General features: G+C 39.4%; 9 protein-coding genes and 1 pseudogene across 13 annotated transcripts; 6 read left to right on the top strand and 4 right to left on the bottom strand.

Moving 5' to 3' along the window:
• Positions 1-242: 242 nt before the first annotated feature.
• LOC148181603 (U3 small nucleolar RNA-associated protein 25 homolog) lies at positions 243-2,739 on the top strand. Its single transcript, XM_088034571.1, has 4 exons — positions 243-1,328; positions 1,377-2,246; positions 2,298-2,474; positions 2,521-2,739. Exons 1-4 carry the CDS (start codon positions 303-305, stop codon positions 2,686-2,688), a joined length of 2,241 nt encoding a protein of 746 aa, XP_087890697.1. The 5' UTR covers positions 243-302; the 3' UTR covers positions 2,689-2,739.
• Positions 2,740-3,354: 615 nt separating this feature from the next.
• On the bottom strand, positions 3,355-7,719 carry inaF-D (trp-interacting inaF-D). 3 transcript variants are annotated; one of them, XM_088037825.1, is made up of 3 exons: positions 7,627-7,719; positions 7,267-7,577; positions 3,355-3,660 (listed from the first exon to the last, which is right to left on the bottom strand). In XM_088037825.1, exons 2-3 carry the CDS (start codon positions 7,565-7,567, stop codon positions 3,509-3,511), a joined length of 453 nt encoding a protein of 150 aa, XP_087893951.1. In that variant the 5' UTR covers positions 7,568-7,577; positions 7,627-7,719; the 3' UTR covers positions 3,355-3,508. The 3 variants fall into 3 exon arrangements, with proteins under 3 accessions (XP_087893951.1, XP_087893970.1, XP_087893960.1); XM_088037844.1 differs by having other exon boundaries at positions 7,267-7,557; positions 7,627-7,709; XM_088037834.1 differs by lacking the exons at positions 7,267-7,577; positions 7,627-7,719 and adding an exon at positions 3,743-4,288.
• A 2,197-nt stretch (positions 7,720-9,916) lies between these two features.
• LOC148181601 (uncharacterized) lies at positions 9,917-11,035 on the top strand. Its single transcript, XM_088049863.1, has 3 exons — positions 9,917-10,228; positions 10,273-10,523; positions 10,576-11,035. Exons 1-3 carry the CDS (start codon positions 10,013-10,015, stop codon positions 10,967-10,969), a joined length of 861 nt encoding a protein of 286 aa, XP_087905989.1. The 5' UTR covers positions 9,917-10,012; the 3' UTR covers positions 10,970-11,035.
• Positions 10,958-11,715, bottom strand: LOC148181600 (uncharacterized). The gene is made up of 3 exons (XM_088049866.1): positions 11,555-11,715; positions 11,313-11,509; positions 10,958-11,267 (listed from the first exon to the last, which is right to left on the bottom strand). Exons 1-3 carry the CDS (start codon positions 11,616-11,618, stop codon positions 10,983-10,985), a joined length of 546 nt encoding a protein of 181 aa, XP_087905992.1. The 5' UTR covers positions 11,619-11,715; the 3' UTR covers positions 10,958-10,982.
• Positions 11,716-11,860: 145 nt separating this feature from the next.
• LOC148181599 (glutathione S-transferase 1-1-like) lies at positions 11,861-14,179 on the bottom strand. 2 transcript variants are annotated; one of them, XM_088049864.1, is made up of 4 exons: positions 13,606-14,179; positions 12,588-12,730; positions 12,243-12,443; positions 11,861-12,196 (listed from the first exon to the last, which is right to left on the bottom strand). In XM_088049864.1, the coding sequence occupies exons 2-4, from the start codon at positions 12,726-12,728 to the stop codon at positions 11,873-11,875; spliced, it is 666 nt and encodes a 221-aa protein (XP_087905990.1). In that variant the 5' UTR covers positions 12,729-12,730; positions 13,606-14,179; the 3' UTR covers positions 11,861-11,872. The 2 variants fall into 2 exon arrangements, with proteins under 2 accessions (XP_087905990.1, XP_087905991.1); XM_088049865.1 differs by having other exon boundaries at positions 12,588-12,718; positions 13,606-13,659.
• Positions 14,180-14,323: 144 nt separating this feature from the next.
• LOC148181598 (uncharacterized) lies at positions 14,324-17,119 on the top strand (annotated as a pseudogene). The gene is made up of 9 exons (XR_015771699.1): positions 14,324-14,460; positions 14,504-14,842; positions 14,896-14,980; positions 15,028-15,820; positions 15,864-16,169; positions 16,216-16,306; positions 16,355-16,563; positions 16,608-16,741; positions 16,792-17,119. The product of XR_015771699.1 is annotated as an uncharacterized LOC148181598 (transcript).
• A 38-nt stretch (positions 17,120-17,157) lies between these two features.
• Positions 17,158-19,201, bottom strand: LOC148181597 (beta-hexosaminidase subunit alpha-like). Its single transcript, XM_088049859.1, has 6 exons — positions 18,896-19,201; positions 18,657-18,855; positions 18,501-18,610; positions 18,252-18,457; positions 17,671-18,208; positions 17,158-17,614 (listed from the first exon to the last, which is right to left on the bottom strand). Exons 1-6 carry the CDS (start codon positions 19,055-19,057, stop codon positions 17,258-17,260), a joined length of 1,572 nt encoding a protein of 523 aa, XP_087905985.1. The 5' UTR covers positions 19,058-19,201; the 3' UTR covers positions 17,158-17,257.
• Positions 19,202-19,232: 31 nt separating this feature from the next.
• Positions 19,233-21,043, top strand: LOC148181596 (beta-hexosaminidase subunit alpha-like). Its single transcript, XM_088049867.1, has 5 exons — positions 19,233-19,412; positions 19,458-19,677; positions 19,724-19,839; positions 19,883-20,088; positions 20,137-21,043. The coding sequence occupies exons 1-5, from the start codon at positions 19,233-19,235 to the stop codon at positions 21,041-21,043; spliced, it is 1,629 nt and encodes a 542-aa protein (XP_087905993.1).
• A 165-nt stretch (positions 21,044-21,208) lies between these two features.
• LOC148181595 (beta-hexosaminidase subunit alpha-like) lies at positions 21,209-23,120 on the top strand. Its single transcript, XM_088049858.1, has 6 exons — positions 21,209-21,411; positions 21,459-21,693; positions 21,740-21,849; positions 21,895-22,421; positions 22,468-22,684; positions 22,731-23,120. The coding sequence occupies exons 1-6, from the start codon at positions 21,250-21,252 to the stop codon at positions 23,085-23,087; spliced, it is 1,608 nt and encodes a 535-aa protein (XP_087905984.1). The 5' UTR covers positions 21,209-21,249; the 3' UTR covers positions 23,088-23,120.
• Positions 23,121-23,215: 95 nt separating this feature from the next.
• Positions 23,216-24,583, top strand: LOC148181594 (serine protease ea-like). The gene is made up of 5 exons (XM_088049861.1): positions 23,216-23,635; positions 23,683-23,782; positions 23,831-24,018; positions 24,064-24,197; positions 24,242-24,583. Exons 1-5 carry the CDS (start codon positions 23,236-23,238, stop codon positions 24,503-24,505), a joined length of 1,086 nt encoding a protein of 361 aa, XP_087905987.1. The 5' UTR covers positions 23,216-23,235; the 3' UTR covers positions 24,506-24,583.
• The last annotated feature ends 157 nt before the right edge of the window (positions 24,584-24,740 follow it).

The following is a 24,740-nucleotide window of genomic DNA, read 5'->3' as shown; positions in this document are numbered from 1 at the left end:
ACGTTTAAACTACACAAAAGCTTAATCAGAGACTTTCGGGGAATCCCATCCTAGAAATTTCCCAGTTTTCCCTACAAGGTTTGCGTCATCGATAAAATCCACAAAATATAACAGGCAGAGGCCTCTCTCGATAAATAATTTAAGCCGATTCTTACGAAATTCGATCAATAAAGATTTCTCTGTACTTGTTACTTTAAATAAACCGCGCATAACAATACGCATGCGTGTCAACATGCATTTCCAATCTAACCGCAACTGTCACTGTCACTTTGACAGTTGATAACCTCACTTTTTTTTGAACGATGGCACGTGGAAAAATAAAATACAAAGATGTTGTGGGTGGAGGAAGTCGGGGAAAGAAGTCAAATAAGAAATTCACCAAAAAAAAACCTCCCCGAAAAACGTACAGTTTGTTTCAAGACAACCATAAAAAGAGCACCAAACGGAAGTTTCATGCCCACAACCATGAAGAATACGATAAAAAACCGAAGATTGAGGAGAACGTTCCAGAGGAGCCCTCGAGCAGTGAAGAAGAAGAGGAAGAGAACCATTTGCAGCAGTTACGAGCGTCGTTTTCCGCGAAAATGACAAAGAAAACTGCGATTGATAGCAGCGATGATTCTTCAAGCGAGGAAGAATTGGAGGAACTGGAGGAAAAGAGTGTTGTTGAGCCGCCGCTGGAGTCTCACAGTGATGATGAGGAGTCAGTTCACAGCGCCACTCATGAAGTTACTGAAGAAGCTGAAGAAGTTGATGAAGGTGATGAAGAACTTGATGAAGCTGAAAATAAAGTTGATATGAACGACCCGTTTGTGAGACATGTTTGTTATGACCTCCACGAGAGTGTGTTAAGTTCCCTCCAGAATGTGCCTGTGATGGTCAAAACTCATGTGGAAGATTTCTCCATTTTAGGGAAGTTGGTGGTGCAGATACCAGTGTACAAAGAAGTGGAAACAAATCCCGGATTTAGTATAGAGGAAGAAAAGACTTTTGCGCCCCCGGGGACAGTTCCGCAAAGGCTGAAAAAGTCGGACCTCAAGCCAGAGAATCTTTTTATTAAAACTCAAATTGTCAAAAATTTATCAGAAGGCGATTCTTTTCTCACTGATTTCCAAACTGAGCTGTTTTCCATTGTAAATAATTACCAAGATCTGTATTATAGCCAGAGAACTTTTGACAACGCTGAAGAAATCAGATTCGTTTATTGCCTCCACGCCGTTAATCACATTCTAAAAACACGACTGAAAGTTATTCACCACAACGCACGCTTGGCGAAGAAAGAAGACGTACCTGAAGAATTCAGAGACCAGGGTCTAGTCAGACCAAAGGTTGTAACAGTCTTTTGAGCGTCACGTCTTCTAAGGGTTGTTTTATAGGTCTTGATGGTCGTCCCTTTCAAAGACTCTGCCTTCAAAATCATCCAAACAATCATCAGAATATTGCTTCCAGACGACAAAGGCCACGTTATGAAAAGAAAACGCTTCATGGAAGAATACACGGGGAACGAGATAGCCATGCCTAAAAAAAACCCAAAACCGGAAGACTACGAACTCACTTTCACAGGCAATACGAGCGACGACTTCAAAATCGGTCTAACAGTCACCAAAAAGAGTCTCAAGTTGTTTGCAGATTTCTACTCTTCGGATATTATCATCGCTTCTCCTTTGGGTCTTAGAACAATCATCGGAGCGGAAGGAGAAGCGGAGCGCGATTTCGATTTCCTCGCCTCCATTGAGCTCCTAATTTTGGACCAAACTGAACTCTTCTTCATGCAAAACTGGGACCATCTTTGCCACACTTTGAACCATCTTCATTTACAACCCAAGCACGCTCATGGGACTGATTTTTCCCGCGTTCGCACGTGGAGTCTTAACGGGTGGGCAAAGTACTACAGACAGACGTTGATTTTCTCTTCCATTGTCTTACCAGAGATTAACGCGATTTTTAACAAGCGATGTAACAACCACGCGGGGAAAGTTAAAATCTCAAATCCCGTGGTGTTCGGGTCTATCCGACAAGTTTTTGTGCAAATACCACACGTTTTTCATAAGTTTCAAGCTGCGAACGCTCAAGAGTCTATAGAAGCACGATTTGACTTTTTTGTGAATAAAATATTAACACAGCAGAAGGACACATTGATGAAGCAAACGCTGATTTTCGTTTCGAGTTATTTCGATTATGTCCGCTTGAGGAATTATTTCAAGAAAGAGGATATTAGTTTTGTACAAATATGCGAATATTCAAAAGTAAGCTGATGTCAAAGTAATATTGCTGTGACTTCTTTCTTGGTGTTGTAGGAAGGTAAGATAGCAAGAGCGCGTGATATGTTTTTCCACGGCGATGCCCACTTCTTGTTGTATACAGAGCGACACCATTTTTACAACAGGATTAGGATTAAAGGAATTCGGCATTTGGTCTTTTACGAGCCGCCGGCATTTCCTCATTTTTATTACGAAATGTGCAATTTGATGCAGGTGCGTTTTTGTGGTAAAAAGTTAGTTTTTATCCAATATTTTTCAGGAAACTAACATGAATAAGAAAGTCGGGGCCATGACCAACATGACCGTGAATGTTTTGTACTCGAAATATGACATTCACAGGGTGGCCGCAATTGTCGGTACGGAGAGAGCGACGAAAATGTTGAGCTCTGAGAGGAACGTCCATATGATGGTCACGGGGGCCGATTAAAGCGCGATTTTTGTATCAAAGTTGACGAGAATAAATTATTTTTTATACTATTAAGAACGTTTTTATTATTTTTTTTCCAAAAAAGAAAAAGAGTACGACTTTAAGAACACTGAAAAAATGGTGGATGTGCCACTATTTTATTTAAATTTAATTAGAGTGATGTCTTAAATAGCATCTAGTCACCTCGTACCTTGCGAACGTGCGTCTGAACTTGACAGAAAAACCTCAAATAATTGAGCGGTGTTAAGAAATGATACATATCCAGACAACTAGATAAATAATTCAGTTCTGCAGTCCACTGCAGGTGGTTGAATAACAATACTATCGAAGGAGGCTTTGAAATTTGCTCTGCGTTGGTAGCTCTGGATTTTTGACAGTTTAAAGTCAAATATTATTTGATACCTTAAAGTGTCAAAATGTCAAATATCGAAGGTACAAGGGTTACCAACATAAAAAAACTTCAGAACCCACTTGATAATTTGTAATTGATTAATTTTGGACCTGTATACTTTGTGACCAGACCTATTGAAGTTTTATAGCCAAATCTATTTCCGACTGTTTTCCCGGTTCGCTCCAATCTAAATATTTAGAAATTGTATTGAGGTAATTGCCAAATTATCGATAATTATGGTTCCACCCCATTTCCATTTTTTGCTTACACGCCTCTTCTATTTAAATTGTTTATTTTAATAATAGTGTAAAATACAAGCATTTACAAAAGTAACAAATTATAATATCAATGTTAGCCCAAGTCTATTACATTTAAAACAAAGTAAACATTTACAAACAGAGTGAACAGGAAGTTTCTTTTAACACCTACTTAGTCGTATGGATACTTATACATTAATTTTTTTATAAAAGTTTTGTCCAAACTGGAATCGTAGTCAGGAGACGTTGTATTTTCCTCAAGAGTTGAAGAAGAAGTGGTAAGAAGTTCGTCTTCTCTGACTTCAGTGAGTTGTTGTTGCATCTCTGCAAAAAAGAAATTTCATTGAAAAACGGTATAAATTTATAATTTTGCGGTATAAATTTATAATTTATCGGCTATGGTCACCTGCTACAATATTGTCGCATTTCACCTGCGGCATCGAGTATTTAGGTACCGTCCTCTGCTCTCCGTTCCACAAAAAAACGTAATATAACGACAGCATAATCGCCGCCAAAGACACAAAAAACACGTACGCAATGACTGTTAAAACTCTGACAACTTTCTTTTTATGTTTCGGTTCATACAAACGATCTTTCGCCTCATCTCCGGCGAGTTTAACACTGGTATCCACTAAATTATTACTTTTGATCCACTGAGCCTCCGTGCAATTAAGACCGTTCTTCATGGAACCCTTGTAAGACATTTTTGATGAAACAACTTGAAGAACTTTGGTTAACAATTTACACGCCACGCTGAAGATGATTAACGACCGCTTTTTAATCTATGCTCTCACTATTGTGAGTTATTTCTATTCGTTTACGTTTATCGAGCTTGAAAGGTTTTTTAAAACAATCGATCATTTTACGGGTGTAATGACTGCCGGTTTTTGAAATCAGGACACTGTTGTTGTGATTTTGTACCGGGTCAATCAATAGTTCCAGCTGTTTGAAGAAGGATAGGGGCCGATGCGGATGCGCAGCCTCAGAAAATTATAAACTTTATTTGTTTATAGGTAGTTGAATTAACTTTTAGGTAGATTTATTTTTGTAGAAGGTGGAGGGAATGTTGAAGGAGAGGAGGAACTTTGCTGTTGGTATTTTTACGCGTGTGGCAAGCTTAAAATAGGCGCGATGTTGAACAGACAAATGTGCACAAAACAGAAAATTTGCAATGTTTTGAACATGAGGTGAGCTTTTTGTATTTTTATTATCATTACAATTAAATGCTTAAGAACGTAGAGCTCGCTTTTAGATTTCCCGCTCCGCGGTTTTGGTGGTAAAAATTTAAAATTACTAAACGAGCGCTCTGCGCTGACAACTCGCTTTTGATTAAACGTCAGATTGATAATAATAAAATGACAAACCCCAGATTTAGCATGCGTCTTTTAACAGGTACTTTCCCGAGTTTGTTTGTAAATGTAATCGCTTTGGAATTATGTGTGTGCTTTTCCAAGGCAGTTTGTTGATTTTCGTCTTTATTTTTGTTCCGTTTTGTGTAAAACTAAGTGTGATTTTCCCATTTTATTGCTGTATTACAGTAGTTTTATGTCCGAGTTATTAAAAGTACATTGTGGTAACGAGAAGATGCGTATTCTTTAGGAAGGCAAACATTGGCTAAAAATAATAATCATCAATAGCAAGTTATTGACATGTCGTCAGTATTTGTTTGCTGATTATCCGGTCGTAAACAACCATCACTTGTGTTTTGAGACAGTTATAGAACCATCAAGTTGGGGAATGCGAGAAATTCTGACGCTCAAAATGAGGTTCGACTAGTTTGTATGTAATAATTGTGGGAGAAAATATGAAATATGATTTTTACGAGTCGACGTCTTCAATTTTTACCGATTTCAAAGCTGGAGAGGTGCATTATTGAAGATGTGGTGGATGCGTCAATTGCATTTTTCTAAATTAAAAAAAATAATTAAATTTTTAATTTTAATTTAAATGATGCGAGAAAAACGATTGCGAAAACCGCGTCTTTCTATTTGTCGAAGTTCCGGAGATATCGAACACTAAATATTTCGGAGTTTTAAAATTTTTGCCCTCTGGCGACAACCCAAAACTTCAAACGTTTCTAATTCGGTTATTTGTGGACGTACATTAAAAATTCGCACAATTTTGAATTCTGGGTGAAATTTTGCATTAAATGAACACAAATAACTTAAGCTTGTTTCACAAACAAACGAGACATTGACCAAAAACGACGTTTAATACCTAGAAATCTATCAACTGGTCACATTTGAGAACGGACAAATATTTTACGAGTTTTGGCCAAAAAACAAAATATTTAAAAATTTTCATCGATTGAGTCGGAATTTTTTTCTCGAAAAAATCGACCATCGAACTTTGGTCTTTTGAGAACTTTTTCTACCGTAAAATGAGCGGAGAAAAACGATGGCCATAACTCAGTTATATGTTAACGAAAATTAAAAATTCTTGAAGCTTTAGATTCAGCGCGGCATTCTGCGTAAAGTGAGCTAAAATTTGTTTAATTTGCTTAATAAATAAACGAGGCATTGGCCAAAAACTGTTTTGAAGACAGTTTTTTGGGGTGATTTCCAATCACCGACGTTTGATACCTTTATGTTTACCTCAGTCGAAAGAGGAGTTCGAGATCCATCTACTGGCCAAACTTAAGATCGATCGGATCAATAGTTTATGGTCAAAAATAAAAAAATTGAAATTTTTTTATCGTTTGAGTCGGAATGTTTTTTTGCGAAAAATTGACTATCGAATTTTGAGCTTTTGATCACTAATGTAGGATTTCTAAGGTAGAATGAGCCGAGAAAAAGAATGGCGCAAACCTCATCTCAATATCTCAAATAGTTTCCGAGATATTTAACTTTAAAAATTAGGAAAAATGAAAATCAACTATTCGAAACTTTGAGTGACCATAATTCCATTATTTGTTGTCGGACTGAATTTCAATTTCAGATTTGGAATCTGCGGAAAATTGTACGTATAATGATGTTTAATAACGCAAGTTTACTCCAAAAAATAAGCGAGATATCGATTTCAGAACTTTGCCATAGTTTTAGTCATGAATTTTTGCGAAAAACTACAATTTTCAACTTTTGGATAATCTAAAAACGAATGTGTATCTAAAAATCGCGAGAAAATCTATGCCGCAAAGCGTTTCTTTCTATCTGTAGTAGTTTTCGAGATATTGAGCACAGATTGTTTCAAACTTTCAAAAATTTGGCGACTGACTACTCAAGAGTAGCTACACATTTAAATTTTTGTAGAAATGGTGTGTAGATTTTCTGAAACGAAAATTGTTGCAAAAATTCAGAGAATAAAGAATAAATTTACAGGTTCCATACTTAAGTAACTTTCGTAATTTTATTTAAATTTTATTTTATTAATTAAATTAAGTATTTAATTAAAATTGGAATATTTTAATAGTTAGTTTTCTCTAAACTGAATTAAAAGTAATAAAATTGTAGATACTTTAGTGTACATATAAAAGTTAATCATCTTCACGTGTTTATGTATTCGTGATTCCGGTACTAATATTGACAAAATAAAATTTGACCCTGATTTAACTCACGTTCGCCTTATTATTATCATTTCCTGGATTAATTTTTTTCCAGATCCTGAAAAACTGACCAGAAATGGAACATTCAGCCCCATAAAAAATATTAAAATATGACTCAACGTGTCCGACCGCTCCTTCTAAAATTTATGTAACTTTAATCTTCTTACAACATAATTGGCTCGGATAAAATTCGATTATATTATGTAGTTAAAGTGGTTGGTGTATGGTTTCTTAAGCGAAACCAATAGGAGATCAATACAGCCAATTCGTTTAATTCCACTTAATGAATTAAAATGTCGTCAAGTTAATCAGTTGATGATCAGCTATCACTATTAATTAACTTTTATTGATTATGCGGAGCGAAATTAAGACTATGAAGACATCATTACCTCTTTGGAGTTCATCTTCTGTGGCGTTGACCATCTGAAGAAGCGTTTCATTGACCATTTCGTACACACTCGCCGTGTTTGTAGGAATAATCCCCTGCGAAACTTGGTAATATTTATGCTCATTCCACATGAAGATGTAATAAATAGATAGAAGAATAGCCGCCATAGACACGCTGAGTATGTACGCCAGCACAGTGAGTACTCGGATAATTTTGGGTTGTGCTTTCGGCTCCATGTAGACATTGTGTTTCCTAGGAGAATCCGGAGAGCTATCAGTGTTGATGTCTTCTTCTGATGACATATTAACATGTCTTCAAGAAAAAAATCGCATTGTAAAGTCAGGAGGAGTCGTCGACTTACCGATTTTTTTTCAAAAATTGGGATTTATTTTAAAATGACTTTCATCTCCTGACGGATTAGTGGTATTGTCACGGATGCACAGTTATTATGTTATCTAAAGCGCCGCGACGACCGTGAATGTTACACAAACAAATATTGGAGGAGCGCGTCATGTTTTTGTAAATTACACATGCGCATTTGTTCTTTTTGGTTTTTAGATAATGAAAGTGAAGCACTGATAACTGATTTTGCACCGGTGGATGATCAAAACCTACTGAAGTAGAGAGGAATATTTTTGAATAATTTTCTGTTTATGTTATGTATGAGTGTTTATTCTAATCTATAAATATTTTTATCGGGAAAATTTTAAGTTCAAAAATCCGGAATTAATCGAAAAAGTGGTGATCAGTTTATGATGATAATAGTTGTGTAAACAATTGGTGGATTTAATTTTAGAGTTTTATTACTTGCTTAAAATAAATTTAAAAGAAAAATGTTATGAATCTTCGGTTATTGATGATAATTTAGGAAAGTTATAGTCCGTTTTTCAAATGATTGAAAATCCAAGTATTTGTCTAAGAGATCCTATAAATACTGTCTCGCTCAATATTTCAATGTTCTGCAGCCTTCATTATAATGAGGAGATATGGAACAAGATGCGCTCGTGTCAATGAAGGATTTCGGTACGATTGTCCGGAGTTTGCTGACAATTTAGAGCGCTCAACTTGCTGCATTCCCAGAATTCAGTTATAATTATAGAGAATCTTCAAACTGTACCGTTTTTATATTCTGACTGAAGACGAATCTCAATTTCTGTATTTAGTTGGCTGTTACTTATTTAACGTATATCTTTATATCTGTCATTTCCCAACATTTTTCAATTATTTGACGTTTTTATGTCAAGTTTAGACATAAACTCCGTTTTTTTTTTAAACCACCAACACCGCAATCTTCCCCTGTATTACAACCGACAACGTTGCCTAGGGAGATTTTTGGTGAGAAAGCAGTTGTCAAATTTTTGACATTTCTGAAAATTAGCCAGTGTTTCCGTTAAAAACGTTTCTTTTACAGCCTGTTGGATTGCAAATCAAAGGATTTAATAGTGAAAAGACTCGGCACAGCCTGAAAGGCCGTTTTGCTGTCAATTAGGCAGCTAATCTATTTGATTTTATCACCAAAAAGTCACCATCGACGACGTTGCCGGTTGTAAAGTTGTGGGAGAGTGCGGTGTTGGTGGTTTTTTAATAAAAAAACGGACTTTACGTTCGCAAGGTGCCAGCCGACTTGATGTTTTCTTTTCAAAAATTTGGTTTTTTGTGATCATGGAACTTTATAAATTTCCTAAAAATTATTTTGGGAAGTATACTTTAGTTTATAATATACCGAGTGTTGAAAGTTTTAATTTTCTACATGCCATAAATTAGAAAAATAAATTCTGGAAATTTTTACAAGACAATTATAGAAAATCAATTGATGATATTGTTTTAAGAAAAAAATCCTCCATCCATATTACTTGACACTACATATTTTAAAATGGCGTTCAAATGACAAATTTTAATTTTTCTAAAAGTACGCCATTTTTTATTTTTGAAAATTTAGTGTCAAACTAAAGTTCAATAAACATACTTTCGCCTCTAGAAAAGACATTGTGGACAAACTTCGGGCTTGGTCGGTATAATTTTTTCCGCTTCTGTGGAAATTTATGTGGATTCGAAATTTTAACGCTCAGTGCAATATCAAACTATCATTTCGATTAAAATTATTTACGGGGAATTTATAAAGCATGACGTTCTTAAAGATACCAAAGTTCCGTTGAAGTTGGTTGAAAATATTTTTTAGGGTAGCATTACTCATGTAATCCAACTTCTGACAGCGATTGTGCTAATTGTCTTATGATCAGAAATATGAGTGTAAAACCAAGTTACGTGAAAATTTATGAAAAATATTTTTTATCTCTTGAAATTTTTTGATTAGACTGACGGTTCGCAAGCAAAATTCGACAAACGCTCGACAGTAAGGTTTTTTGTCAGAAAAGGGGTGAAGCTCCCGCCGTTGGCAGGAAAAACTTTTTAGTGCTGATTCTAGACAAGGAAACAAACACCCCCAAAAGAAAAACTCTACTTTGTTCTTCAATATAAATGCAAGTTTCTTATCTGTGTAACCTTGAAATTGAAACCAATTCGTTCCAAACAACAAAATTATTTAAAAATCAAGACAAAGTTTGTGGACGAGGACTATTTAGGGAAGACCTGCGTACAGAGCAAAATAGCCACATCCTGGCATTGGAATCAGTTCAAACTAGCAACAATTATCAAAGAGCACAAGTGTTGTAACAACATTATCAGCGTGAATTGTAATATTCAGTAGTAATCTCACATCCTTCGCATAAACAAGTCCTTTTAAAAACATGACCGATATCCTTGACATCCTTGTGGAAATTTCCGACCACGATTTACCAAAACTCGTGAATTTCTACCAAGAAAAAGCACCATGGGCACCTCTCATGGCTAGTGTGGTACACACTACCATGAAATGGAACAAACTTGAGAACCACAACAGGGTACGGCTTTTTTCGCCGCTCAACAGCTGGAAAGATGATGGTACCATCATTATTATCATCAAAGTACGTACTCAGCTTGTTCTTCTTTATTTAACATCTTCTTGTAGTGGTTCTTTTCTCAAGATATAATTGTTTTTACTCTCGATGATAACTGTACTAATCTGTATAAAGGTCTGACTGAAACTAAGAGGATTTGTTACGAAGGATTAACATCTGTTTTTTACAACGTCCACGAAAGACACGTTGCTGTTGTCCAGAAGTTTCTTAAAGAATACAACCTTAGCAGTCGCGTCTTTGCTAATATTTGGTGTAGAATTTATACCATCCCGGCCCTGGAAGCGCGGAAATTCTCAACTGAGTAAGACAGAAACTTGAATGATTTTTTAGTGTACCATCACTACTATTCCCAGGTGTCCACCGGACTTCGTGGTAAAAAAACTAGAGCCTTCTTCTGCCAAACAGATCAACGATGTGTGGGTTCACCGATTTCCCCATTCCGAAAAGTATATCGCCACCCATATAGAAATCTGCGGAGGTTACGGACTTTTCTTAAAAAGTACCAACGAGATGATTGCATGGATTGTAAAGCATCCTTTTGGTCACTTCGCAAATTTACACACCGAGGAGGACTACCGGAGGAAAGGATTCGGTAGTTTGATGGTGAAGGTTCTTTCTAAGGAGTTCGCAGAAGAGGGACTTTGCCCGCATGGTACCACCGTGGTCAATAACAAAACGTCCCAGGAAGTGCTCGAAAAGTTGGGATTTTGTGACGTGGGCGCTTGTTGTTACACGTTGTTAGAGTAAAATGTATTATTAACTAAGTTTTACAATACTTGTTTTTCTCGAAAATTAAAACTTCGTACGAGGTTACACCTGGTTCATTTCCATACCAGTCAGCCCATTTAAATACTGCGTCTCCAACAGCAAACGCGTTGATTTTTCCAATTTGGGTACCACCTTCGTAACTGATGCGTCCAACGTTGATACTTCCACGTCCATTTTCATGGCCGCCAATCACCACGGTCTTGTTGAGGAGATCCATATGAAGATTAGTGGAGTTGGAAGGAAGCCATATGAAGTTGTCTTGACAACCGCAAAGAATCTACGGGAGTTATAATAGAAAAGAAAAAATTTGGATATGACGTACCTTAATGTAGCGGGTGACATTTTTAACTCCTCTGATAGGAGCTTTAACTTCTTTCTCTCCTGGATTTATTTGCACAACTATTAATCCTCCCGCGTTGACGTAAGCTTGTCCGATGTAAACATTGACCCCGTCGATGTTTTTCCCGCCTATGATGGCATCTTCGGGGATGCTGCCGTTAAAATCGCGCCAGTAATAATCTAAAAAACTGTGAAAACTTCTCGGGACGGTGTTTCGAAACTTACCAGTTTCAACAGCTGCAACTAGAGACGCGCAAAGACATAAAAACCACAAGCTGGATGGAAACATTTCGGACTTCGACGCACAAATAATAAAATCAGTTTGTTGCTACTTATTTATAAAGATAAAACTTGGTAATTTACTTTTTGTCGCCGAGTTTCTTGGAACAATCAGCCAGTGAGTCATATCTGCGATAATCTCGCATATTTTTAGCAGAGTTGAAGGTCAAGTTCTTGTTTATTCGCGTTACATCAAAGATGAAGATGCGATTTCCAGATCCTTTGTATTTTAATTAGTAGGAAACTTTATAAACGTCGTCGATCTTATAAGAGGTACAGTTTTTTCCTGTCTATTTTATCCACCATTTTCTTGAAAGTTAAAGCGCCTTTCGTATTGATCTCTTCGTGGCCTTCAATGGAGGATTTAACTTTGCGAAACCACTTCGCCACGTGGTTGTAATGGTGGAAGTCGAACCCCATAACTTCATAATTGGCGATGGTTGCAACAATGGAGAAATCGGCGAGACTCAGATGGTTTCCTGCAACAAACTCGTTCTTCTGTAAGAACGTGTTTAAAATGGTAAACGCTTCTTCGATTTTCTTGAACTTGAAGGCGTCAAATTGACACCCTGCGAACACCACCGGATGCTAAAAAAAACAGTAAAACTTGTGTAATTAGAGGTGGAAAAATTACGTAATATTCCACGAATCTTGCGTACAGAGTACCCATATCAAAATATAGTCGCTGGTCCACCACAGCTCGTTTCTTCGGGCTCTTTGGATAAAGCGCGTCGTTTTTTCCATACCGATTGACAAGGTACGTCATGATGGCGCGGCTTTCCCATAGTACAAACCCATCGTCCACGAGAGTGGGAACTGTATGTTGCGGATTGATCTGTCAAAAAAAATAAATTGCTCACGGAAATGAAATTCAAATCAATAAAATCAAAGTCTATAAAAAGGATGTTTTCCGTGCCCATATGTACTATCGGTCTGGTAATAAATTTAAAGAAAAACGAGGTTGTATTGGATTTCTTACTTTAATAAAATCGGGCTCGAGATTCTCGTCTTTTAGAAGATCTGTTAGTTTGAGGGTGAGGTCAAGGTTTAGGGCCCGGGCGGTGAGGAGGACGGCTCTGCATGGGGCGCTGGTGGGCATGTAGTACAGCTCTAAAGGCATTTCTTTAAAAAAAATATAAAACAGAAAAAATATTGTTTAAATATTATTTCAGAATTAGAAAAAATAAAAACATCTTACACAAAGTGTGCGAGAAAGCTGAAAAAATCGTAAGAAATGGTGGAGGCGCCGGGCAAAATGTGTTTTTAAAATTAAATAAACTAAACAATTTATTGATAAAATTAATGAACTTATTAATGAAATAAAATCTGATTGTAAGTGCATCTGAAAATATCAAATAAATTAAAAGTAAAATATAGTATATTATGAAACGTGTTTCATAATGAACATTTTGCCGCACTCACGTTTTCATAAAGTAGTAAGTGCGACAAAATGCATTATGAGCAAGTATCATACGCTATTTTATCTATTTCGCGTTATTTTAAACGAAAAAACTTGATTTCGAAATCTAGGGAATTTTAGGGTAGTTGGCATTTGCAAAATGTTTGGGAAAAAAAATCAAAATAGCCAAATCCAATTTCAGTCAGTTTGACAGGTGTGACGTTTTGAGGTTACTGGAGTGCAAGGGAGGAGCCAAGAGAGCGAAGATCATGATCATGATGGTTCTCTTGCATCCAAAGAGTTTTTTTCCGATGAATTATTAAGCCAAGTACAAAAAGAAATAATAGTGTATTGATCGATTTATCATGGTTTATCAAAACCAAAATCTAAATTGTCAACGTTGACGGCAGGTTGACGGTTTGTCTGCTGCTAACCTAAGAAAAATAAATGCTCCTGGAAATATTGGCACGGGATTGGTCCATTACGATACCGAAATACGCTCAAACGCGTATCGAAATATCTTCATTATGAACGCGAAATAGAAAAAATATTTTTTGTTACATGACTATTCCCTACATAACACTCATACTGTACTTACCAAGATATTGATCTCGAAGATATTTTTACCACACAATTTGAACAACTACTCTTCTTTGAAAACCACCGGAATTGACAATTTCTCGGAAATTTTTCTTGATCGATGCACACCCCAAAATAGACCATTTAACTCTTCCTCTATCTGCAATATCGGATTTTCCAAAGAACCGCGTCTAAACCTATTTACGCTCTCACATTGTTCACACAAAGAAATTTGCCTATCATCGTTTCTTCGCTAAATTCCCCCCAAATCGATGAAGTTAGAGCCAATTTGAACGACCCACTTAGAAAATCGCAGCAATTTAACAGTTCCGAACTTAACTTTAGTAATTGCAATTTTGGAAAATTATGTGCTTTATAGAGTTACTTGCAATCTTATTAAACTGTCTGGATCACGCGAACAGAGCGACGCGTAATTTCAAGCAGTGTAGTTTTTAATTAAAATTAAAATTAGTTTGCAGGTGAGTCAGTTTTTGATTGATAGAGTGGTGAAGAAGTGCAGATAAAATGTTGGACTAAACTTTACCGATAATGCAATTAAAATAAGAATCTTTGAACCCAAACTGCGCCATGGAACGCACGTCGGTGTTGTGACGCGTTTTCCAATTTTCCTGCGCTGTCACTTCTTTTTCTGCTGCATTTTAGTCAAGTGTTGCAAATATCCGCAATCTTAATTCGCAGATCAAAGGTCGGCGCATAAAATCAAACATTGCAAAATTGTTTATTAATAAATAAGAATAATGCCGAGTAAGAAATGATAAACAAAATTTAGACCCAGTAAAAGCAACTTAAATTAAACGCAAAATGGATCCTAAATTTCTTAATATTTTTCTTCTTTTTATCCCAACTTTAGCTGGTAAGTTTTTCTTATTTTCTTTACTTTTTCTAAGATTTTTCAGACCAACCGTGTCAAACCCCTAATGGCGATTTCGGCCACTGCAAACTTCTCCACCAGTGTCCATCGCTATTTGTTCACTATGAGCATGTTTTTGTGGCCCCCGAGGTCCTCGAATACGCGAAGAGGTCTTTTTGTGGCAGCGTCAACGAAGAACCGAAAGTTTGTTGCCACACACGACGGCACGTCCCTGCGAAAAACAAAACGTCGAAAACTCCTTTTGTCAGGAGTGACTTGTTACCAGGGACAGACATTTGCGGGATTTCTTCGTCGAATGGGAAGGGCCATGGGGAGACTAAACTGGACGAGTATCCATGGTTGGCGCTTTTATTCTACAAGGATGGTAATACCGTGAAGAACTCTTGTTTTAAGTTGAGGAAAAAACCTTTATTTTAGAGTTTGGTTCACACTATGGTTGCGGGGGCGCCCTTATCAACGAAAGATACGTTTTAACTTCAGCTCATTGTGCCAGCCCTGATCTGTACGGTTCAATCACCTATTAAGACAGACTTTAACATTTTTTTACAGTTCTTTCGTTCGTCTGGGGGAGTGGAACACTGAAACCAACCCTGACTGCCAAGACTCTGTTTGCGCCCCCTCGCACACTGATATCCGAATCCAAGAAAAAATCGTTTTTCCAGGCTACGTCTCGAGCCAAGACGTAGCTCGCAGCTACAACGACATCGCCTTGCTACGCCTCCACCAAAAAGTCCAATTTTCCCGTTTTATTAAACCCGTCTGTCTACCAACAACCACTGATGAGATCTTCAAAGACTACATGGGCCAGACGCTGGTCATTGCAGGCTGGGGGAATACCAATGATGGACTTCGCAGTAAAATTAAGTTGAAACTTGCTGTGAATGTCACAAGATGTCGGCTACAACGAGATTCTGGGCAGATTTGTGCTGGCGGAGAAGAAAACAGAGATTCGTGCGATGGCGACAGTGGAGGGTCTCTGGTGGTGACGAAACGGGAAGAAAACGGAGATTTGAGGAGTTATGCAGTGGGGATTTTGTCTTTTGGGGCCGATCCGTGTGGACAGAAGAACAAACCGGCGGTGCATGCTAAAGTTACCAAGTTTATGTACTGGATTGTAGATAACTTGAAGCCTTAGTTCAGATTTAACAAATAAAAATACTCTCTCGTGATCAAAGATTTTACTTCCTAAGCACAATTCTTATCACAGCAACAAAAAAAATTTGCAAAAAGACTGATTACGGCTATAAATGCGTGGAAAATTCTAACTTACAAAATGTTCCAATCATGTCTTTACTGTTAAACTTCTCATTTTTGTTGGCGCTGTATGAAGTAGTATTTGCTGGTAAGTTTCGACCAAAATAGTTTGATTTTATACCTCTTCTTAGTCCAACCATGCCAGACTCCACGTGGGAGCAAAGGGATTTGTGTCTCCCTCCAGGACTGTACAGACTACAGACAAGCACCTTCTGCGTACCTTAGAAGGTCCCTTTGTGATTATCACGGCTCAGAACGCAAAGTTTGTTGTCCCACAAAACTCCCGATCGAAACAAAATCAAAAACTCCGGTTATCGAGACCGACTTGTTACCGGACAAAGACACGTGTGGAGTACAAGGGGAGGACATGATAACCGGCGGAGAAGTGACCGATCTTGGGGAACATCCATGGATGGCTCGTTTGGAGTACAAAGACTGTAAGCTCATCAAGTGTTAAAGTCTCATTTCTAGAACTTCTTTTAGCTGAAACTGATTATGAGTGGGCTGAATGTGGGGGTGTTCTGATCAGCGAAAGATACGTGTTGACAGCTGCTCACTGCGTCAAAGAAGAGCTGTAAGAACTGGAGGAATAAAATGTACGGAATAAACTGTCTTTTTATAGTTTTAGGGTAACTTTGGGTGCGTGGAATGTGTCGAACGTTTGCTACAGTAGTATCTGCAAAGGTGACTGTGTCGACAAGAACTGTGCTCCTCCAGCTATTCAAGTGCCAGTTGAGAAAAAGACAGTTTTCCCGAGTTACCAGAATGACGACCCTACAGTTTACCACGACATTGCTTTGCTCAAATTGAAAGAAAAAGTCAAGTTTTCAGGTAATTCAACTCTTCTACTTCTTCGCATAAACACCTCTTTTCAGAATTTGTTAAGCCGATTTGTTTACCTACCACTACTGACGAAATCTTTAATTTTTACATGAACAAGAACATGACAATTGCGGGTTGGGGCGCAACAGAGAGTGAAAGAGATAGTGCCATCAAGCTTAAAGTGACGGTAAAAACCGTTATTTTTCTTTAGGAAAAGAATTGAACAGTTTTTTGCAGCTTCCAGTAACGCGGTGTCGCAATGAATTGCTTGATGCAGGCCAAATTTGCGCTGGGGGTAAAGACGGAAAAGATTCGTGCAGAGGAGACAGCGGAGGACCTCTTATGATGCCACAGTTGGATGAAAACTATGATGTTAATTGGTACGTTATTGGAATTTTATCCAATGGTCCTAAGAAGTGCGGGCAGAAGAACAGACCAGGAGTTTATACAAAAGTTGCGAAGTACTTGTATTGGATTGTTGGTAACATGGAACCGTGATTGGGTCCTCAAGTTCTTGTAGAAATATTTGAGAATAAAAAAAATTAAATTTTTGAGTCAATTGTTATCCTGTTTTTATGTGCATTTAGAATAAACCAGAAAAAAGACGTTTTTAACAAAATTTAATTATGATTAGGCAACCAATAGTACAACACCGTTCTGAGTGTGGCCTATAATTTAACAACAAAAACACACTGACAGCCTTCTAAAGACATACTCCGGGGCCATTGGCAGGCTGCGCCCCAATCCCCCTTTTGTTCATTCTGCACACATGTTCCTCCAACCTTGGTTTTGCTTCTTCCTCGTCTTTAACACTTTGTGCAGACCACAATCGTTCAGCAACAGCACTAGCTCTAGGCCACACTCTTGAAATGATGCTAAACTCATTAACGTATTCGCCCCACATGCACGCTTCTCCTCCTAACACTCTTTTAATTTGTTCTTCTTCGTGAATAATGAGAAGAGGCTCGCAACGGTAGAAAGCGTCCCAGTCGCTGCCGCTGTGGAGGTCCGAAAGGTACCAGCACGTGGAGTAAAGACCGTATTTACCAGCGTCTATGACCTAAATCTCTAATTGTTATTGTTTCTTAAATATGTTGATAATAAGCAAAGAGATACCTTCTTAAGAGTGGAGAGACCGTTGTCTTTCCACACATGGACCACTGTAGAGTTGGGGAGAACAACCCCGTTGTTGAAGACTTCCTCCCAGACGAGATATTTACTCTCTAAGTCATCCAAAGTCTCCAAAACGTTTTGAATAAAGCGACTTTCTAGTTCTTCGTACGAGGACACTTTGTTTTCATTCATGAAAGCAGTGATCTCTGGGTTGCTCTGCCAGCAGTCGAAATCCACCTCGTCGCCGCCAACGTGGAAGTATTCGTCAGGAAAGACATTAACGACTTCTTCAAATAACTTCCCCACAAACTCGTACGTGGTGTTTTTAGTCGGATCCATGGGTCCCAACTCACCATTAACTTCACCCTCTGTGTAACAAGTGGTCAATAACTCAGGGTGGGACACCCCCCAGGAGCTGGTGTGACCTGGAGTATCAAACTCTGGAATAACTCGAATTCCTCGACGTCTAGCGTACTCGATCACTTTTGCAACATCGCTTTGTTGGTAAACTGTTAGTGTGGGATGGTAAGCCCCTTCATCACTGAAAAGATATCGTCATGGTCGAAATACGTTTTGGTACTGACCTGAGTTCTGGAAAAACGCGGCTCTTGTAGGGAAAACTATGGTCATCAGTAAGATGCCAGTGGAAAACATTCATCTTATTGTAAGCCATCGCGTCTAGCATCTGAAAGATAATGGAAACTGGCTCGAAGTGGCGGGAGGTGTCGATGAGCAAGCCGCGATGCGGGAATCTTGGGAAGTCCGTGATGGTGGTGGAGTGGATAACCAACTACAAAAAAACTCAAGAAAAAACAACTAAATATTGTAATTACCACGTCTTGAGTTGAGTATATTAGCTGCGAGAACGTTTCCAAACCTCTGAGGACTCCCCAGATGGTGTCTGCTGATAGAACAGCTCCCTCGGAGCCCACTGTTAAGCTATCTACAAGGAAACTTTACAGCTTTTTGTGATTTATCGAAAAACATACAATTTTCAATGTCTCCCAACGCCGGAAAAGCGTCTTCACCACATCCTTCTTTTATCTCAATGTTGAGTTCCTCCAAGTAACCCAAAAAGTGGTCATCGTCAAGATCCGTTTCTTGTAAAGAAGTTAAAGTAGCGATAATTGTCCAGTACCTAGTGAAAACCTCGTCCAGGAAACTTGGACAACCAACATCACCTGTGGGCTACATTTTTTTATAGTAACGTTACTTCAAAGAATCTTACTTTGAAACTGAAGGAGTGAGGTTTTATTATAAAGTAATCTTCCTTCGTTTCTTGTTGTTGAGGCTGTGGCCAAACTCCTCCTCTTGTTGCTCTAACAGAAGGTCCTGGAGATATACCTTCGCAGCAGCAGAGGAACCATAAAAACAGAACCCTCTTCATCATTTTGTTTTTTAAAAAATCTCAGTTCCATTCTTATGTTCTTATAGTACGCGCGTAATCTAATCGCGTCATCATCGAAGGTCGAAGTCACACCACAATAAACATTTTATTACTTCTTATCTCCGCGATCTTTGCGATTTATCTTGACTTTTGAGTAGTCTCTTTAGTGATAATAGTAATGGTACTTCAAGTACTTCTTTTTCTTTCGCTGCTTGCTTCTGGTAGAAGCTTTGAGTTTATTTTCAAACATGGTCCTTTGGTACCGGCAACTAAAGGAGAAGTGTGGCCCCAAGTTCAGCACCAAGAGGTGTTGGATGGTGGGTACTACACTGTATTGACTTCCTTCTTCAAATTTAATGTAAGTCTAAGAATGTAGCTTTGTGGTACTAAAAAACATGTCTAGTCGATTGGTACGACTTGCGCCACTCTCGAAGACGCCCTCAGAAGGTACCAAGACATTATCGTTTTCCATAGTCGCCGCATTAAAGAACTTTACTTTACTCCTCGAACGTGCTACTTCCCTTCAGATCCAGATTTCTTGGGATACTTGAGCAGTTTTGATGTTGAATTGACAGGGGCGTGTAACGATGATGAGTACCCGTCACTGGACATGAAAGAAGAATGTGGGTGGTACTACACATCTACCGGGTACTAAACGTTTTGTTGCAGATGAGTTAAACCTTACCTTAAGTACTAGGAAACTAAGTTCTAACACAATCTGGGGGATCCTTCGCGGACTTGAGACTTTTTCCCAACTTATCTACCTAACAGACGACCACTCTTGTGTAAGTATCTTTATTGTTAAAGGTACCACTAACAGTATTGTAGCACCAAATCAACACCATGTACATCCGCGATTATCCGCGACTAGCCCACCGCGGACTTCTTCTAGACACTTCGAGGCACTACCACAGCAAAGACGATATTCTTCAGCTTCTGGATGCCATGTCCTGGAATAAGTACAATGTCTTTCATTGGCACATCACCGATGATTACAGTTTTCCGTATGTTAGCACGAATTTTCCACTGTTGAGGTAACTTCTTGGTACCACCTTAGTACCAACTCATTTTATTCATTGTAGCGAAAGAGGAGCGTTTCATCCGACCCTCTGGGTGTACGACCAAGACTTTGTTAAAGAGGTTCAAGAGTACGCGAGACTGCGAGGCATTCGTGTGATGGTGGAGTTCGACACACCTGGCCACACTTTGTCTTGGGGCCCGGGGAGTCCTGGGTTGCTCACAGAGTGTTACGACGTGCCGCAGTTGCATTGGGGGCCCATCGACCCCATTAAAGACGAGACTTACACTTTCATGTTCAAGTTCTTGGACGAAATCAAGAGCATCTTTCGGGATGAGTATACCCATCTTGGTGGAGACGAAGTTGATTTTGCTTGTTGGAGAAGCAATCCGAATATTACCCAGTTCATGCTTGCTAACAATATCTCCGACCACGTCGCTCTTCAGACTTACTACACCCAGAAAATCATAAACCACGCCACGTCTTTGAATTTGAAATCTGTGGTCTGGGAAGAAGTCTTCACGAATGGTGTCACCCTCCCCAACTCCACAGTGGTGCAAATCTGGATAAGTACCAATCCAAAAGTTACTTTAAGCGAGATAACAGCCGCCGGACATCCAGTTATCATTTCATCTTACTGGTACTTAGACCAACTGAACACTGGAGGTGACTGGCTGAAGTTTTACAACACTGATCCTCACGACTTTGAAGGAACTGAAGACCAGAAGAAGTTGGTAATTGGAGGAGAAGCTTGCATGTGGTCTGAAGTTGTTGATGGAAACAACTTAATGTCGAGAGTGTGGCCGAGAGGCAGCGTGGCCGCCGAGAAGTTTTGGTCTCCTCCTGATACCGTGAAGACTGAAATGGGGGAGGTGTGGCCCATTGCTGCTAGGTTACAAGAGCAGACCTGTCGGATGAACAGAAGGGGGGTGGGGGCGCAACCTCCCACCGGACCAAGTGTTTGTTTTTGAGCGTTGATAAATAAAAAATCTAAAGTTGTTATTGTTTTCTTAACCTTTGATTGATGTCATTGTAAAGTTGTTAAAAGTTCCGTTGTTTGACAACTTCTCGAGTGTCAAGCCGAAACTTTTATCATTATCTCAAGAGCGCACTTCAGATTTCTTATATAAATAATACAGTCCGCGACGGTCAATTTAGTCCGTGCTATCGCCCAATCATGTTCACTCTATTAATAGCTCTATCTTCGCTGTTTATTATCTCTTCCGCGCGATCGGGGCCCCTCGTCACAGCGACAAAAGGTGAAGTATGGCCGATGCCCCAACAGTACGAAAAGACGGAAAAGTACTATGTAGTCAAACCGCACGCCTTCACCTTCAAAGTAAATGATAACACCCACAGTTCTTCAGTACTGTGTTAAAATTTCAGGGACCTAAAGACGTCGGTTGTCCCAACCTTCTCAACGATGCTTTTACAAGATACTGGACTATCATCGCAGTTTCTTCGTCTTTGGAACGAAGAGGAAGGTTGCCTGAACTTGGGAGAAGAACCAAGAAGGTGAAATTAGCCGATGATAACTTATTGGGAAACCTGGAAAGTTTGGATGTTGAAGTTGGAACTTGCACAGACGATGACCGTCTGGAGTTTGGAAGCAACGAAAATTGTAAATAAATGACGTCGTACTGGTTGACAATAACCCTTTTTCGTAGACACGCTAACGGTCAGTGAAGATGGTGCTTCTTTGTCCGCGGGTACGATCTGGGGGGTCCTCCGTGGTCTTGAGACCTTCACACAGTTGATCTATCCGGAAGACGACACTGTAAGTCTTGATTAAACTCTTCAGAACACTTATGAGAATTTGTAGCTTATTGTCAACGCGACTACCATTACCGACTTCCCTCGGTTTCCCCACAGAGGTCTTCTTCTAGACACGTCGCGCCACTTCATGCCTCTTTACATCATTTACAATACTCTGGACGCAATGTCTTATAATAAATTCAACGTCTTCCACTGGCATATAACAGATGACCACAGCTTCCCTTACAAGAGTATCAAATATCCGGAATTGAGCGACAAGGGCGCTTACCATCCCATTTCTAAAGTTTACGAACAAAACGATATTAGCCGTGTCATTGAGTATGCTCGAGTTCGTGGAATTCGAGTTGTTCCAGAATTTGATACTCCAGGACACACTAGTTCTTGGGGGGTGTCTCATCCAGAGCTCCTCACCGAGTGTTACACTGATGGTGAGAAAAATGGGGAGTTTGGACCGATGGATCCAACCAAAGACAGCACGTACGAGTTTATGAAGAACTTTTTAACCGAAGTCGTGGAGGTGTTCCCAGATGCGTACTTCCACATCGGTGGTGACGAGGTGGACTTCGGTTGTTGGTACGTCGGTACCAAAGAGTACCAAATATTACATTTTTCGTTGCAGGAAGAGCAATCCCGACGTCACAGCCTTCATGAAGAGTAACAACATTGAAACGTACGAAGGATTGGAAAATTACTTCATCCAAAACGTGGTTGACATCTTAGACGAGTTGGGTTCGAAGTACTTAGTCTGGGAAGAAGTCTTTGTCAACGGGGTCACTCTTACCAACTCAACTTTAGTCCACGTGTGGAGAGACGGAGGCTTCGAAACTTTAGCAAATGTACGAATCTTCTTCGTTTCTTTCGTCATTTCAGTTCCATTTCTAGGTCACCAAAGCTGGCAAAGACGCTCTTTTTTCCACGTGTTGGTATCTTGACCATTTGAGCAGCGGTGGCGATTGGGATAAATTCTACAACTGCGAAGCGTTGGACTTTGATGGTACCGAAGACCAGAAGAAGTTAGTTTTGGGTGGTGAGGCCTGCATGTGGTCAGAAGCAGCTAACGAATACAACGTTGTACCGAGAATATGGCCGAGGGCTGCTGCCACCGCTGAGAAACTGTGGTCTTCGATTGATGTTAATGACTTCGGTGCTGCGAGGCCAAGAATGGAAGAACATGCCTGCAGACTGAACGCGAGAGGGATTGGTGCCCAGCCACCAAACGGCCCCGGAGTGTGTCTTTAAATTGTTAGTTTTATAAATAAAGTTAAAAGATAACACGTGTTTTAATTCAACATCAGCAAATGCAGAGTCTGATTTTCTTATCTCTACACGTTTCAGCAGAAATTCTGCATAAATAAGAACTCGAGGTCTGTGCAGTTCACTGTTGAAAATGTCTTCAATGTTGATTGCGTTGGTGCTGGTACAGTTTTATTCGACGAGCGCTCTGCTGGTTGAAAATCCTTGTCAACGCCCAGATGGGAAACCCGGCAACTGCAAACTCATCAAATCTTGTTCGTCTCTTTACCGCAACATCAACTCGTTACCACGGATAGAAACCTACATATGGCACGCCCACTGCGGGTTCGAAAACAAGCATCCAAAAGCCTGTTGCCCGTTGTCTTCAGAAGAAACACTCCCGAGGAACAATGTCACAATTACTAACATCACTGTCCTTCCGGGAAGAGACATTTGTGGCTTCTCCGGTGCTGCTTCCAACTATTACATTGGAGGCGGTATTAACACAAAAGTAGATGAGTTTCCATGGATGGCTGTCTTGGAGTACCAAAAATGTAAGCTTTGAGGGCGACGAAGAGGTTTTACCATCTCTGAATTTCAGATAACAGTGTCGGAAAAAAGTACTACAAGTTGGGGTGTGCTGGATCTTTGATCAACAATCGATACGTGGTAACAGCAGCCCACTGCATCAACTCAGATTTGTAACTTCTTCAGCTTTGCGTAACAATTTTACGTCGTTTTTTTTTCAGGGCTAACGTCCGATTGGGAGAGTGGAACACTGAAACAGACCCAGACTGCGATATGAATAAATGTGCGCCCCCATTTTCACGAATCGCCATCGAGAAAAGCAAAGTCTTTGAAAGCTATGATCCTGAGATTGTTATCAAATACCACGACATCGCCTTGTTGCGCCTCGCCAAAGAAGTCACATTTTCTGGTAAGTTGTCCTCTTCCTCTTCAAGTTTCACGTGTAAATTTTCAGATTACGTGAGACCCATCTGCTTACCCTCAACTGTGGAAGACTTATATAGATCCTATGTTAACACCACACTAACTGTAGCTGGATGGGGGCTCACTTTAGAAGGGAGCTCTAGTCACATCAAACTAAAAGTTGATGTAAGTGGAAAGGCAGTAAAAACAGTTGCTTGAGTTTTTTCTAGGTGCCTGTGCGAAGTTCGAGGTTTTGTCCACGGGGTGTTGACGAGGGCCATCTGTGCGCTGGTGGAGTTTCAGCAGAAGGTGCTTGTTCCGGGGACAGTGGAGGGCCTTTGGCTACAAAGGTCGCTTATGAAGGGAGAGAACAATGGTACCTTTTAGGAGTGGTTTCTGGAGGCCCAGATCCGTGCTTCCAGAAAAACGTTCCGACTCGGTATACCCGAGTCTCTAAGTACGTGTCTTGGATTGTGGAAAATTTGGAACCATAAAATAAAGAGTCTCTGTTTAATTAGATATTTTATTGTTGAAGTCTTAAGATAACACATAAAATAAAAAGTTCAAGCAAAGTTTTTTCTTTATATTGTATATGACACCTGTTTGACTTCCAGCTGTATTCTTCGTACTTTATACTGGGTCTCTGGATCCAACTGCAATCCTAAGAAGTTATTAAAGACGAGATTGTCTTCCACGGAGTATCTGAAATGTTAATATAAAATGACAAAA

This window comes from Gnatocerus cornutus, chromosome 1 (genome assembly GCF_029298725.1).
Source record: "Gnatocerus cornutus isolate USDA-ARS CGAHR chromosome 1, icGnaCorn1.1, whole genome shotgun sequence".
Classification (NCBI taxonomy): domain Eukaryota; kingdom Metazoa; phylum Arthropoda; class Insecta; order Coleoptera; family Tenebrionidae; genus Gnatocerus; species Gnatocerus cornutus.
This window is presented reverse-complemented; position numbering and strand designations above follow the sequence as displayed.